The sequence below is a fragment of the Onychostruthus taczanowskii genome, unplaced genomic scaffold, assembly GCF_017590055.1.
Source record: "Onychostruthus taczanowskii isolate IOZ18803 unplaced genomic scaffold, ASM1759005v1 scaffold13, whole genome shotgun sequence".
In the NCBI taxonomy this organism is placed as follows: domain Eukaryota; kingdom Metazoa; phylum Chordata; class Aves; order Passeriformes; family Passeridae; genus Onychostruthus; species Onychostruthus taczanowskii.
Genome location: NW_024498462.1, coordinates 166,691 through 180,209, shown reverse-complemented (window position 1 = coordinate 180,209; position 13,519 = coordinate 166,691). Strand labels below are relative to the sequence as shown.

The 13,519-nt window shown below is 61.6% G+C and overlaps 1 protein-coding gene across 1 annotated transcript; it reads right to left on the bottom strand.

Moving 5' to 3' along the window:
• Positions 1-2,384: 2,384 nt before the first annotated feature.
• On the bottom strand, positions 2,385-13,161 carry LOC121331877 (glycine receptor subunit alpha-4). The gene is made up of 9 exons (XM_041396688.1): positions 13,096-13,161; positions 10,522-10,655; positions 10,113-10,180; positions 9,207-9,430; positions 8,994-9,076; positions 8,664-8,804; positions 8,367-8,581; positions 7,962-8,111; positions 2,385-4,736 (listed from the first exon to the last, which is right to left on the bottom strand). Exons 2-9 carry the CDS (start codon positions 10,598-10,600, stop codon positions 4,449-4,451), a joined length of 1,248 nt encoding a protein of 415 aa, XP_041252622.1. The 5' UTR covers positions 10,601-10,655; positions 13,096-13,161; the 3' UTR covers positions 2,385-4,448.
• Positions 13,162-13,519: the final 358 nt, after the last annotated feature.

The following is a 13,519-nucleotide window of genomic DNA, read 5'->3' as shown; positions in this document are numbered from 1 at the left end:
GCCGTGGTGGGGTGGGGTTTGGCAGGGCTGGGGTGCAGCCTCTCAGAGCAGGTGGAGGTGACAAGCTGTGGTGTGATCCCACAGCTTGACTGGCAGGGGATGCCCTGGGGGTGCAGGGGATGCTCTGATGGGGGGACAGCTCTTGCAGGGCTGTGCTGAGGGCTGGGGTGCTGGCACAGCCACACTGCCAGAGCACACTGCACCTAGACCTTCCCTGTGCCAGCAGGTTCCTGTCCCCATGGAGGTTCTGTTAGGGCCTGTGCCCGTGGCATGGCTGATCCCAGCAGGGCACAATGCCAGTCCAGCTCCTGGTGCTTTCCTCTTGTGTCCATTTTCCCACTTGTAAAGGGGCAACCCTGGCCTGCTTGGGACTGCCTGGCTGACTTTTGGAGCTTGCTATTTTCTTTGAAAGAATTCTGTGCTCAGGCCATGTGCAAAGGTTGCTCAGAGGCCCAGAAGAGCTGTCACCTGTTCCTGTGGCATTGCAGTGTCCTGGCCTTGGGGTGGGATCCGTGTGGGACAGGCTGTCCTGCAGGCACTGCTTTGTGTGCACAGGATGCTTTGCTCAACCTCTGGCACTTGGAGTGGCCCCACAGGAGCTCCAGGCTGTGGATGTGGGGAGAGGCCCTGGTGAGGGAGAGGGGAAGGTTTGACACCCTGATGCTGCCAGGGACAGCAGCAGAGCTCAGTGCCAGCAGGGTCAGGCCCTCTGTGGTTGGTGGGGCAGGGGCCAGGCTGGCATGTCACTGCAGTGCCCAGCCAAAGGCACATTTCCTTGGCCCCACACGGGCCCCCCAAGGAGCCCTTGGGGCTGGCAAGGGGCCGTGCTGTCCCCAACCCGTGTGTGCTCCTGGCCCTGGGCATGCTGCAAGCAGGAGTTGGGAATCTGCCAGTGCTGATGATGCTCATTTTACTGTCTGGATTTCCATTAACCTGGTGTTAACTTCATTAACTTCCTTTTAAACCAGCAATTAACTTGGCCATGGCTGTTGGTCCTGTGCCCACAGCTGCTGTCTGTGGTGACTGGGATGCACCCACCACTGCACAGCCTTAAACAGGAAATAAAAAACTGATTCTGTCCAAAGACTGTGGGCTTTGCTGAGGGGCTGAGCCACCTGGGCTGGTCCCTGGCCGTGCTGTGAGAGGACATGGAGCTCAGAACCCCCATCCCAAGATGTGAGGGATCCACTGGAGCTTTGTGCTGGAGGGCAGTGGCAGCCCTGCAGCTGTGAGGGTGTCCCAGTGACTCCCAGTTCAAACTGGGCTGCTGGGAGTACCAAGGGCAGGGCCTGAGTGCTGCTCTCGACTCTGAAATTGCCCCCAGGGACACCTGAACCACAAAGACCTGCAGAGCCATGGTGCTACCCTTATGCCTTTTCAAATGTGATGCCAGAAAAGAGCTCCCCACCTTGCTGTGAGCAGTGCCTGGGACCTGGGGACTTTGGCTTGGGAGGGATGTGTTGGGTTTTTACATTTTTCTTTTCTTCTGTAGTGTGCTGCTTCCTGAAGCTGAATGGCTCAGGGCTGACTGCAGCGTTTGTCTCCAAACAGACACCGAGTGCCCAGACGTGATGTCCTGACTCCAGAGCGGGGAGTGAAGGAACTGGGGACACCGTACGGCCGTGAAATACCTCACAGCTGTCCCCTTGGCTGCATCCTCTCTCAGTTTGGGGTGGGGACAGCAGCAAGACCCCGGGGAGGCTTCGTTTGTCCCATCTAAAGAACAACCCCAGCCCCAAGCTGCCGTGGGTGCAGCTTGCTTTCTCTCCTCCCTGCCTCTGAAGGCCCTCGGTGGGGCCGGGCGGGCGATGGGGCTGCGAGGTACCAACAGAGCTGGTCTGTGACGCTTGGCCGGGAGCACAGAGGGAGATTGATGTTTGCTCGGGCGCTCAGCCCTCAGCTGCGGGCTCTGCCCACCCCTGCACCAGCTGGGGACAAAAGCCCCGGCCCCGGGTGGCACTGCAGGGCTGGCGTAAGCCCCCCGGGACAGCTGGCAGCTCTGTAAGCTTGGCGCCCGCCCAGCGAGCCGGAGTGAAGGGGCTGAGGGGCCACGCAGGGAGGTTTGCCCTCGGGATGCTGCACATGCTCGGGTGTCTGAGCTCCACCGCAGAGCCGGCACCCCCCGGCCCCAGCTCCGCCTCATCTTGGGTCCTGTCCCCTGGCCAAGCCTGGGTGCATGAGAAGGGCTGGGGTGGCTGTGGGGAGCACCCCACAGAGCTGGTGGGGAGAGAAGGTGATGAGGTTTGGGGCTGAGGGCTTGCAGGGGGCTCCTGCCCAGCCCTCCTGGCATCTCCCACGTGGGAGTTAAATGTGCACCAGTTGTGTCAGAAAAGTCACCCGTGGAGAGCTAAGGATATCTGTATGGGTACAATGGTGGGTCAGGGCTCCTGTCCCCGCAGGGCAGTTGTGCCTTTGTCCCCTCCCCACGCTGTGAGTGGGAGCTGGCTGCAGAGTTCTTGGCAGAGACAAATCCCCAGCACACAGCACTGAAAATCCCAGAAAGCTTTATTTGCGTAGGAAGATCGATGCTGTTTAAAAACCCACCACTGCAGGAGGCTGGCGTGGCCGCCCAGTGCCTGTGGGTGCTGCTCAGACACTGGTACCTCCCTGTTTGGCACTGCCTCGGGTGCTGGGGGAGCCAAGGGTGCCTCCAAATGGGGCCTCCCCTAAAGCAAGTCTGGCCTGGACACACAGTGGGGCCCCATGGGGAACCCCACGGCAGGGGAGGCATGCACAGTGCTGGCAATGGGATGGAGCTGGCTCAGCCTGTCCTTGTGGCTCCCTCAGTCCCCTCATGGGGTGGCCTGGGGCCAGTTCTCGGCTTGCCCCATCTGTGGAATGGGTGCATGTGGCTGAGCACTCTGTGGGGCTCAGGGGGCTCAGAGGATGGTACTGCCAGTCAGTCCTGCGAGGAAGAGGGGGATGAGTGGTGCCTGAGGAGCCAGGCCAAGGATCACAGCAGGGGTTTCTGCCTGGGTCTGGTTTCAGAAGGCATTGCTGGCTCCTGCTCATGTCCCCCTGCCCTGCAGGGTCCATTCTGCCATGGCAGGTGGGTCACTGGAGCACTCACTGTGCCATGGGGGCACCACAGCTCTCAAGGAAAGGGGTGAATCCAATTTCCATCCTGCCCTGCCTGGAAGACTCTGGGCCCTCTCCTGCACCCATGGCCCTGGGGCCTGCTGGGCTGCAACCTTCTCCAGGCTGACTGTGGGCAGAGGGAAAGGAGAGCATCACCACACTCCTCTCTGGAGGACTTAAGCATCACCTGCTGCTTTTATTTCCTGCAAAGCATGGAGGGTATCCAGGTCTGAAGGGCTGGGAGCCTTGCTGAGCTTGTCCTGTTGAGGTTCCAGTTGCTCTCCTCTCCAGTGGAAGAGTATTACTGATGAACTTGCCCAGGGGATGCTGCACCCAGATGCTGGGCTGAGGAATGGGGCAATTTTCGCCTCCATCTCTCTTCTGGCCCGGTGGTGCTATGGGAATGCAGCAGTCTGGGGATGCCACCACTCACTCTCCTCCTCCAAAAGGACTGGCCAAGCTTTCCTCACTGCTTTCATGCCACCCAAAAGATCTCCCTTGGAAGATGGGCTGTGGGCCCTACCCTGCTGATAATGCAGTGCCATCTCCCCAGTGCCAAGTGACTCCCATCTGAGCCCCCTCAGCAGGACTGAGCTTGCCTGCTGCCTGCCTCAGGGCTGGCCTTTCCTTGGAACAGACAGAGCCTCCTGCCCACTGTCCCTGCCATAGTCCTGCCTGCAGCCCTGGGCATCACGGGCAGTTCTGAGCTCTGCAGGGAGGGCAGCATCCCCACCCTGCTGCTTTGCTGTGTGTTGGAGCTGGCTGGGGCTGCAGGGCCCTGTCCATTGCTGGGCAGGGGGCTGTGGGGCCATAGCCTGCACCCTGTACAGTGCAGGTGCAGGTAGGGGTGCTGCCTGCCCTTCCCTGCAGCCAAGCTCCAGGCCAGAGGAGAGGACTGCAGCCTAATCCCTGGCTGCTTGGGGCACACAGCTCAGTGATCTGGCTGGAAAAGCAGCAGCCTAACATGGTAGGTGTGGAGAAGGGGAGGGTATTTTTCTGGAAGGTGATGTTTTCTGGCTGTGCCAAAGTACCTGGGGCTCTCCTGTGCCCCTGGCTACCCAGGGCTTCCCCAGCAGCACAGCATTCCTGGGGAGCAGTTGTTTCCTGAGCCCTGACAGCACAGCATCCCGGGGGACCTGGGGTGACACCATGCAGGAAGCAGGAGGGGTCCCTCTCTCCAGCTGACCACGGGGACCTGTGATTGTTGATCCCGTCGCTTTGTGCCACGGGATCCAGTGGCACGGGGGCTCTGAGGTTCACCCCAGCTGTGCCACCGCTCCGGGACAGAGGGAAATGCAGTTCTGGCTGAGCTTGTGGCACCTGGGCACACTGCGGGGGTCACACCAAGAGGCAGTCGTACTTTTCCAGCCTCAGGGCACCAAGTGGATGTCCTCTGAGCGCAGCACTTTGTAAACGACCCAGTAGAAGATATTGAAGACCAGGAAGGTGAAGGGGAAGACGGCTCTGGAGACGGTGTCGATGCGCTTGGCGCGGTCGATGTAGCGCCTGCGGAGGCTCTCCCCCTCCCGCAGCACGGCGGGGGCTGCCGGGGGGCTGTACACGCCGGGACCCTCCCCAGCCCCCTCCTTGGGCTGCAGGCAGTGGCCCAGCCCGTAGCCTCGCAGGTAGAAGCGGCTCTCGCGGCTGAGCTCTTCCTCCTGGCGAGGGAAAGGCGGTCAGCCAGGGCACGTCCTGCACACCCTCGGTGCTGGGGGACCGGTGCCCGTGCCGGGCTGGGCTCTGTCAGACAGCCCCAGCCATGCAGGCAGCAGCACGGGCTGGCGGTGCTGTGCACGGGGCAGGGCTGAGCACCGAGCCCCTCGTTCTCGTCCAGCGTGTGTTTCAGGGTGCAACCCGACCCCGGCAGCCCGACACAGGCCCCCAGCTTCCTCCCAGCTCCAGCCTGACTCCGGGCAGCCAGAGGGATGGGAGGTGAACTGGCGGAAGGGGGCACACAGGGGTGCAGGGTGCAGGGAGCTGAGGTGGGCAGGCGCTGCTGTGAGTGTGCTGTGTTTGCTGAGGGGTGGAAGTGTGACTGTGAATGGTGGAGGGGACAGGCAGCTTGCTGGTGCAGAGCAGGACAGGGATGCAGGAACCTGGCTACCACCAGGGCTTGCAGGGCATCGCAGTCCCTCCGAGAACTCAGGTCCTCATTTCTCCCCATGGCTGCTTGGCAGATTGCCTGGTGCAGCAGAGCAGGGAGGCTGAGAGAGCTGGACTCCTTGCTGGTCTCTCTGCCCTTGCTCACCCTCTCTCTCCCCTTGCTGCAGAGGGGGCAACATGCCCATGGAGTTGCATGTTCATGATCAAGGCTGCAAAACTGCCGCGAGAGTGTCTGGCCGCAGCCCACTGCCATTGTTCACCGATTGGGTGCCTCAGGGGCTGGCCAGCAGTGCCTGCCCTCCTCCCCATCAACAGCTGTGCACTGTTAGCCACTTGCCTTGTTTTAGCCTTGGACAGGGTTTTGTGTGCAGAGATTTGATGAGGGATGGGCATGTGCAAGCACAGGCTGCACATCTGGCTTTTTGCTGAGCCCCTGGACTCATTTGGTCTCTGTGGCTGAGCTCAGCTCCCCTCTGCCTTTGCTGGTGCTGTATCTGGCTGTGCTGGGTCCTTTCTTCCAAGGCCTGCTGCAGGTCAGTGCCTCACTTTGTGTCTGGGTGCTGTTTGGGATCCCAAACACCATCTCTGGCCGGCACTGCCCTCCAGGACACAGGGGCTGCTTGCTGAGGTCAGCCCCTGCAGGCACTCGGCTGGCACGAGGGCTCTCATGCAGAGAGTTTGTACCCTGGCATCTTAATTTAACTCAGCAATCCACAGGCTAAGCAAGATTTTACAGTGGGAAGAGCAGCAGTGGCTGAGATTGCTGAGGTTAGTTCTCATTTGCAGTACAGTTTTATTTCCCTGCCTCAGGCTGAGTCCTGCAGCCTCTCTGGATGGGGGGACCTGGGTGCTCTGTGTGCTCTGGGGACCAGCAGCTGCTCCCCCAGCCCGGGGAGCCAGCAGGCCCAGACTGTTCCTGAGCCTGGATTTGGGTGGTCTGTGGGAGGGATTTGCCCTCAGGCTGTGAAACCCGGGCTTTGCTTTCTCAGGCACAGGAGCTGTAGCAGGGCTCTGCTGCAATCTCTGACTGAGCAGCATCCTGGGGTGCTCCTGGCTGCATCCAGTGCTGTGTCAGCAGCACCCCAGGGTGCTCTGCAGCCTCCACCTCAGGGCAGCTTCACTTTGGTCTGTTCTAAGCCAGCACATGGTCCTTGGGTTGGACAGAGCCTCCCCCTCCCTGCCCTGGCTGGGTGGGTGTTGATCTCCAGGAGTCATCTGTGAAGGGCAGGGTGCAAAGATGCCTCTCCTGGCATCCAAGGGCTGATGATGGTGTAGAGGAGGTGAGGGTGACCAGGCCTGATCTCCTCCCTGGCACTGTGGTTGATCCCCTGCATCTCCCCAACATCCTGGGAGCTTGTCCTGCCCCACACTTCTCCCTGTGCCTCAAAGTGCTCGTGTGCCCTGAGCAGCTGCCTGTGCAGGAGTGACTGCAGGCAGCTGGGAGTGCCTGGAACCTGCCTGCAGGGAGGCAGAGCCCTCACCCTGCCAGAGGTGTGGGCACGGCTGGGGAGCCCAGGAGCAGCCATCAGTCAGCCTCAGCACCGCTCACCCTCAGCAAAGGGGTCTGTGCCCGTGCTGCTTTACAGAAGGGGAACCCAAGGCATGGAGTGGGGGTGTCCACAGGGAAATCTGCTCCGTTCCTATCCCTCTCTCAACACTTCTGAGCCCAGGCATTGGCAGCCACATCCTACGGGCACATACTCTGTGCGAATCGCTGGCCCGCTCCTTCCACGGGCCCTGCTGGCCCCCATGGCTGGCTCCTGGGGGCTCCTTTGGGGAGGGGAGGGTGAGGCTGGCTGGGGAAGCACGGGGGGCTGCAGGGTCGTGCTTTACCCGGGAGCTGGAGAGCTGCGAGAGCGTCGCGTAGGTGTGCTCGCTGCTGTGCCGGCTGCTCGGCTGCCGCAGGGACTCCACGCTGGCCGTGCCGCTGCTCAGGCCCTTGTGGCATCCAGCAGTGTGCACCAAACAGAAACAGGACAGCGGGTGACCCAGGGCTCTTCCCCGGCCTCGGGGCAGCGGCTCTGGGCGCCAGGATGGGGATGGTGGGGAGATGGGGGCTCTGTGTGTTGGGGGAAAAAGCCCCCCAGTGTGCCCTGGCACTGGGATCTGTCTTCAGCACATGCCAAAGGGATTTGGTTGCATGGGATGCTGTGAGCCTGTGTGGTGTTTGTGTGGGTGTGTGTGTGGGGTGTGTGTGTGTGTGTATGCACTCGTGTCTTCTGTGGAGATCTGGTGCCTCACACATTGTTTATGGTAAGAAAATGAGAGTGGGGCAGCCACATGCCTACCCCAAGCTTCTTGCAGGCCTGATGCCCGTGTTGATGGGCTGACAGAGGGGAGGACTATTTCCATGAGTGAGGGATCCTGCCTCTCCAGATCCTGCTGTGCTCTCATCTGCAGCCCAGACCTGTCCCTGGGTGCCACCAGGTCCCTCCCTGACATAGCAGTGAGTCCCTGTCACTGCCAAAGGGGCCAGGTTTGGGTAAGGGGAAAGGCTGGTTTCCCCCATCCTCACTGTTTATTTTTCTGCATTTTTAGAGGAAGCAGAGCCTGAGGAAGTCCCAGCAGGAGAAGGAGAGCACCCTAAGCAGGGCCTGAAGCACCCATGGGTGCTGAGCCCTGTGCTGCTGTGCCCATGGGTCCCCGGGGTGCTGGAGGAGCCATCTGCTGCTGTGGAACGCAGCCCTGCCCTGGGGGCTGCTGAGAAACTGTCCCTGCAGCCCTGGGGTGTCCCCTCAGGGGCTGAGGACGAGCAGATGTCACGAGAGGGGGGGACTCACCATCCTCTGCCGTCGCTGGCGGCGGCGCAGGCGCATGAACTCCTTGTGCTGGCGGGAGACAAAGTTGACGGCTGCGTACTCCAGCAAGGCGGCGAAGACGAAGAGCAGGCACACGGCCATCCAGATGTCAATGGCCTTCACGTAGGACACCTGCGGGGGTGACAGGGGGCTCAGGGACCCACTGCCCCCCACCTTGCTCGTCCCCCCCACTGCCAGCTTCCAAGAAGCGTGGGAGCCCTCTCAGCCTGGGCACTGGCCAGAGCAGCCAGCATTTCCCCTCAGCACGTGTGCTGCCCCAGCTGATGAGGCTCCAAAGCCAAGCCATTCCCAGGGAAAGGCTGCCCCTGCCCCTGGGGCGCTGCGGGTGGCTGCAGCGGGGCAGCCCAGCAGGCAGGCAGCACTGACCTTGGGCAGGGAGGCGCGGGAGCCGGCGCTCTGCGTGGTCATGGTGAGCACCGTGGTGATGCCCAAGCCCACCCGGGCTGGCGCCGCATCCATGTTGATCCAGAAGGAGACCCAGGAGAGGATGACGATGAGGAGGCTGGGGATGTACATCTGGATCAGGTAGTAACCCATCTGCCTCTCCAGGTGGAACTTCACCTCGATGCAGGTGAACTTGCCTGCAGGGAAAAACGGCCCCAGTGGGCGAGAGGGACCCCTGGGCCGTGGGAGGGGGTGGCAGCAGGTCCCTGGGGTGCTCACCTGTGTTGTAGTACTTGGTGCAATAGCCCAGGTCCTTCTCATCCCTGAGGATGAACTGTGGGAGTGTCAAGCCCTCTGCCACCTGCACAGCTTCCTGCTCCTCCAGCCACTCGAAGATGAGGTCGTTCATAGTGTAGCCAACTGGAGGGGATGTAGGGAGCCATGGGGTGGGGACATGTACCCTGTTCAACCCCACCCTGAACAACTGCTTTTTCCTGCTCGTGTCCCTCAGAAAAAGTGAGCTGCCAGCTTTTGGGATGGCATGGAATGGGAGGGGGTGGGATGGGAAGAGGGAAATGAAGAACAGCTTGAACCCCCCGAGGTACTCACAACTCTCCAGCTGCATGGTGCATGTCTGGATGTCCATGGGGAAGTTCTTGAGGTCCATGGGGCAGGACAGGATCAGTGTCAGCCTGGAGGAGGCAGAGGAAAGGAGGGAGTTGTTAGAGCTGGAGCAGTCAGTGGGGAAAAGTCGCCACATGAAAGGCAAGAGGAAAGCTTTGCCTCCCCACTCAGGCACTGCACCAGAGGGGAAGGTTGTACCTAATGCTGTAGAGCACATTGCCATTCTTGAAGATGCGCAGGAGCTTGTTGTCGGTGGTGACCTCGTGGAAATTGGCCCCTTTCTCGTTGGCAAAGAACAAGTCTGGCTTCCAGATGGAGTCGAGCATGGAGGGGTCGAGGTCCAGGGAGTCGTCGGGGTACTCGCGGTAAGCCAGGCGGGGGTCGTTCCACTGCTGCCGCAGGAACACGTTCACCCGGTAGTCCTGGCAAAGAGGGCACCACGTCAGCTCTGAGCACCCGTGCTGCCCAGGGAGGAGGAGGAGGAGGAGGAAGGGATGGAGGAGAAGGTGGAAGGGCTGCCTGTGTTGAGGCTCAGCCCTGCTGAGCTGCCTGCCACTAATAAAGCAGGGAGCAGGGGCAGCTCAGGAGCCTTCCCATGCTGTTAGCAGCCAGGGGAAATTAAAAAGCCAAGGCCACAGCAGCTGAGAGAAGGAGGAGGAGGAGGTGGGAGACCAGTAACTGCTGCCTGCAGCATTCTGCACATGGCTCTGTGGGACTGTTGGTAGTATTAAGGCTTTTGCAGAAGCACCAATAGGAAATTTTTGCCCTGGGACTTCCTCTGAGGTGTTCCTCATGCACCCAAGGAGGCTCAGGATGGCAGGGGGTTACATCCATCTGCCCCATTGTGACCCTTTGTGGGGGTCTTTCTTCCAGCTCAGGCACAGGGAATGTGACTCACATAGCCAAGCTTGTGTTAGCTGACTCCAGGAAAGCCACAGCCATGTGCCACAGCTTTGCATGTCCCCAGCCTGGTGCCAGGGATGGCTCCAGAGAAGGGGTGACAGGAGCCCCTGTAAGCACAGCCTTGGGCACTGGGACCCACACGCTGCCCAGCACAGCCACTGCCAGCCCCCAGGCACTGGGACAGGCTGGCCAAACCCTCACCATGGTGGTTTCGGTGACGGAGCCAAAGCTGTTGATGAAGATGTTGCAGGTCACGTTGACGGGCGGACCTGGAAAACAGCGTGAAGCCTCCTCTTGCTGCCGGCTGCGGAGACACGTGCGGGCACACGCGGGGACACGGGGGACACCGGCTCCCCTCTGCGTGCCTGAAGGCACACAGGCGTCCCCTCCTGCTGGGGCCACCCCCGGGGGTGGGGGTAACCCCAGCACGCCCCGCAGCCGCCCCTGCTGCCAGGCAAAGCGAGCACACAGGGCTGGCAGGAGCAGCCGGGACTCCGGGGAGGGTCTTGGGACAGAGATGTGGGTCAGCGTCCTGCCCCAAAGCCCCTGGGTCTAGGCAGCCATAAGCGTGGATCTGCCAGCTTTGGAACCCTCACATCTTCCCTCTTACCTTTGAAGTTGGGTCGGATGCGGGCGTCGTACCCTGAGGTTCGTCCCATGAGCTTATCCAGGAAATCAGAGGGTGACATGGGCTGGGCTGAGCTTCGGGAGCCAGCTTTAATCTCCTCCCGCCCTGAGACCAGCCTGCGGGGCAGGGGAGGCAGGTCAGCTGCTGCCAGGGGTCTGCAGGCGCATTTTGGCGTCCCCTGGGGACACTCAGCTGCCAGGGCAGGCGGCTGTGCCTGTGCTGCATCCACTCCAGTGCCCGCTCAGCATGGTGGGGGGATCCCTTCCTTCTGCTGGGATCCTGGTGGCTTTTCCCCTCACCTGCAGCAGCCTGAGTGTCACATGCCCCCGTTTTGCCTGTCCCTGCTCCACCACTTCCCTTGGCATGAGGGCCAGTGTCTCCTGGCTCCAGGGCTGTGGTGGGGACAGGGCACAACCAGTGCTGAAGGGGAAAGCAGGGAAGCTCCTTCTCAGGTTCCACCTACAGCTCCAGCTTGAGTTGCTGAGCAAACAATCACCAGTGCCTGTCATGGACTCACGGCTTGGGGGGGCTGGGGGACACAACGGCCCTGCCTGAGTGAGGAGTGTCCAGAGCACAGCTGGGTTCTGACACCCTGCCAGGGACCAAGGAGATGGGGCAGGAGAGGAGCAGCAAAGCCCACCTCCACACCAGCCCTGGTGATGAGCTCTCCCACACAGCGCTCTGAATGACGATGGAGATTTATTCAAACTGACTCTGGAGGGGATATTTTTGTGAATGCATCTTAGCCTGCCAGCTTCTCTCCTCCCGTCAGTCTATAATGATAATTTCAAGGAACAATGCGAGAGATGTTCACTCACCACATTGCCAGGCATGTGGCTGTGATGGAAAGGAATTAGCCAGAGATCTCTGGACACAAAAGGAGCTTTGAGCATGCTGCTAGTGCTGCTGCATGATGCCTTATAACTCCACCAGGTCTGTGCCCAGGTGTATCTCACTCTTGCTTGGAGCTACAACCCCATCACTACAAGAAGAGGATGATGCTGGGAACCCTGTGGTCCTTCTTCCTACCTCTTTTCAAGGGGGTGAAATTCATCCTAGAGGGGTTTATATGCACCTTACCAGCTAGAAATGACCATGAACAAAATGTTCTAGTGGGGCAGGTTTTCTTTTAACTGGAGAAGGGCAGCAGAGAGTACCTGAGATTCATCCTGATCAAGAGCAAAAGGCTGGGAGAAATTCCCCACCAGGAACTGCACAAGCAAGGTGTGGTGCCTTTGGGAGGAGGGCTGCAAGAGGCCAGGCTACCAAGGAGTTAAGTGAGGCTTCTGCCTGCCACACAGCTGTGAACCATGTCCTCCTCCTCAGCAGGAGAGGACAGTGAGGGTTCTCCCCTGGAGCACGTGGGAGGGAGGCTCCCGGGCTCCCTTGGCAGGTAGCTCCTTGAAGAGGCTCAGATAACTGAGCCACAGCAGATCTGCAGCCCCGGGGATGCTCAGACCTGCGTGGGGGATGCCAAAATGCCCAGAGTGCAGCCACTTCCCACGGCAGCCCTGGCAGGGCCGTGCTGGAACGCAGCCCTTGGGCACAGCCCCTGCCTTGAGGCACTGCCTGCCCTGGGGCCTCTGCCCCGAGCCGGGCTGGCACCGCAGGGCCCTGGGACTCAGCACCTCTGTGGAGCCAGTGCATGGTAGGGCTGGAAAACGCTGATGTCTGCCTAAAAACGCTGCCCTGAGACAAGCAGTTTCTGCACGTGAAGCAATTCTGTTTTACCCCTCCCTGCCATAAATGTTGCAAATCCCCCCATGCCGCTCCAGCCGTACTGGCAGAGTGGTGGGAGCAGCCCCCAACCCCTTCCTGACCCACGCTCCCCTGCATCCCACCTTGTCCCAGATAACAGCCAAGGCGGACAGAGATGGAAAAAGGGACCTGGGGGCTTTAGATTTTCCACCCAAGTGGGCCAAGAGTTGTTCCTGCACCCACGGGACCTGGGGCACCCACCCACTGTCTCGAGTGACCCAGGGTCTGGGTCAGGGTCTGTCCTGGGCTCTCCTCCCCCAAACACCAGGAGCCAGGAGAGGATCTGGACATCTCGGGGGCTTTGCAGCACCGGGGAAGGAGCTGTCTGGGCTGTCACCGGGCTAGCTCACCCTTTCTCCCACGGTGACAAGGCTCTCCCGCTGGCCCGGGGCGCCCTCGGGGGCTGCTGGGGACAGGCAGGGTCCGGCTGTGTGCGGAGGGGGACCGCGGGGGGAAGGTTGCTAGGTCCCCGGGGTGCTGGGTCAGGGTCCTGGGGAATGGGGAGCGAGGCCAGGTTTGCGGGAGGTCCAGATAGGAGCTGGGAGCGTTCTGTCCGGGGCATCAGGCCCGGAGCCAGGTCCGGACTGGGGGTCGGGATAAGGGTCCCGGGGCTCGCCCGGGTCTGAAGGGGATGCCCAGGTCCCGCAGGAGCGATCTGTCTCCGAGAGGCGGTGACACCCGTGTGCCGGAGGGGAATCGCGGCTCCCGGGGGATGGGCTCCGGGTGCCGGGGGAGCGGCTCGGAGAGCAGCGGTCCCGCAGCCCCGCGCAGCACCGAGCACCCGCGCCGTGCGCTCACCTGAGCGGGCCGCGCCGGGGCAGGAGGCAGCCGAGGAGGAGGAGGAGGAGGAAGGGGGGGGCTCCCGTGGCCGTGCCCGCCTCCTCCCCGTGCCCTCGGGGCCCTCTGCCGCCCGGCCCGGGCCGGCCCCGGGCCCGCGTCCCCCGAGGGGGCTCCTGGGCGCGGGAGGGAGCGAGCCCCGCGGGGTTTGGGGGGTCTCGGGGCGCACCGGGGTCGGGGCTGGCGGGGTCAGGGATGCGCCGGGGTCTCGGGATGTGGCAGCGCTGATGGATGTGCGAGGGACGCTCGGAGGACGGGAACCGTACCGGGATCAGGGGACGTGCGGGGCTGAGGGATGTGCAGGATGAGGGACGTCCCAGAGGAACTGCCCGTCGGATGGGGGGGAGCGCCTGGGGAAAACCGGGCTCCTAAATCCTTCTGCCCG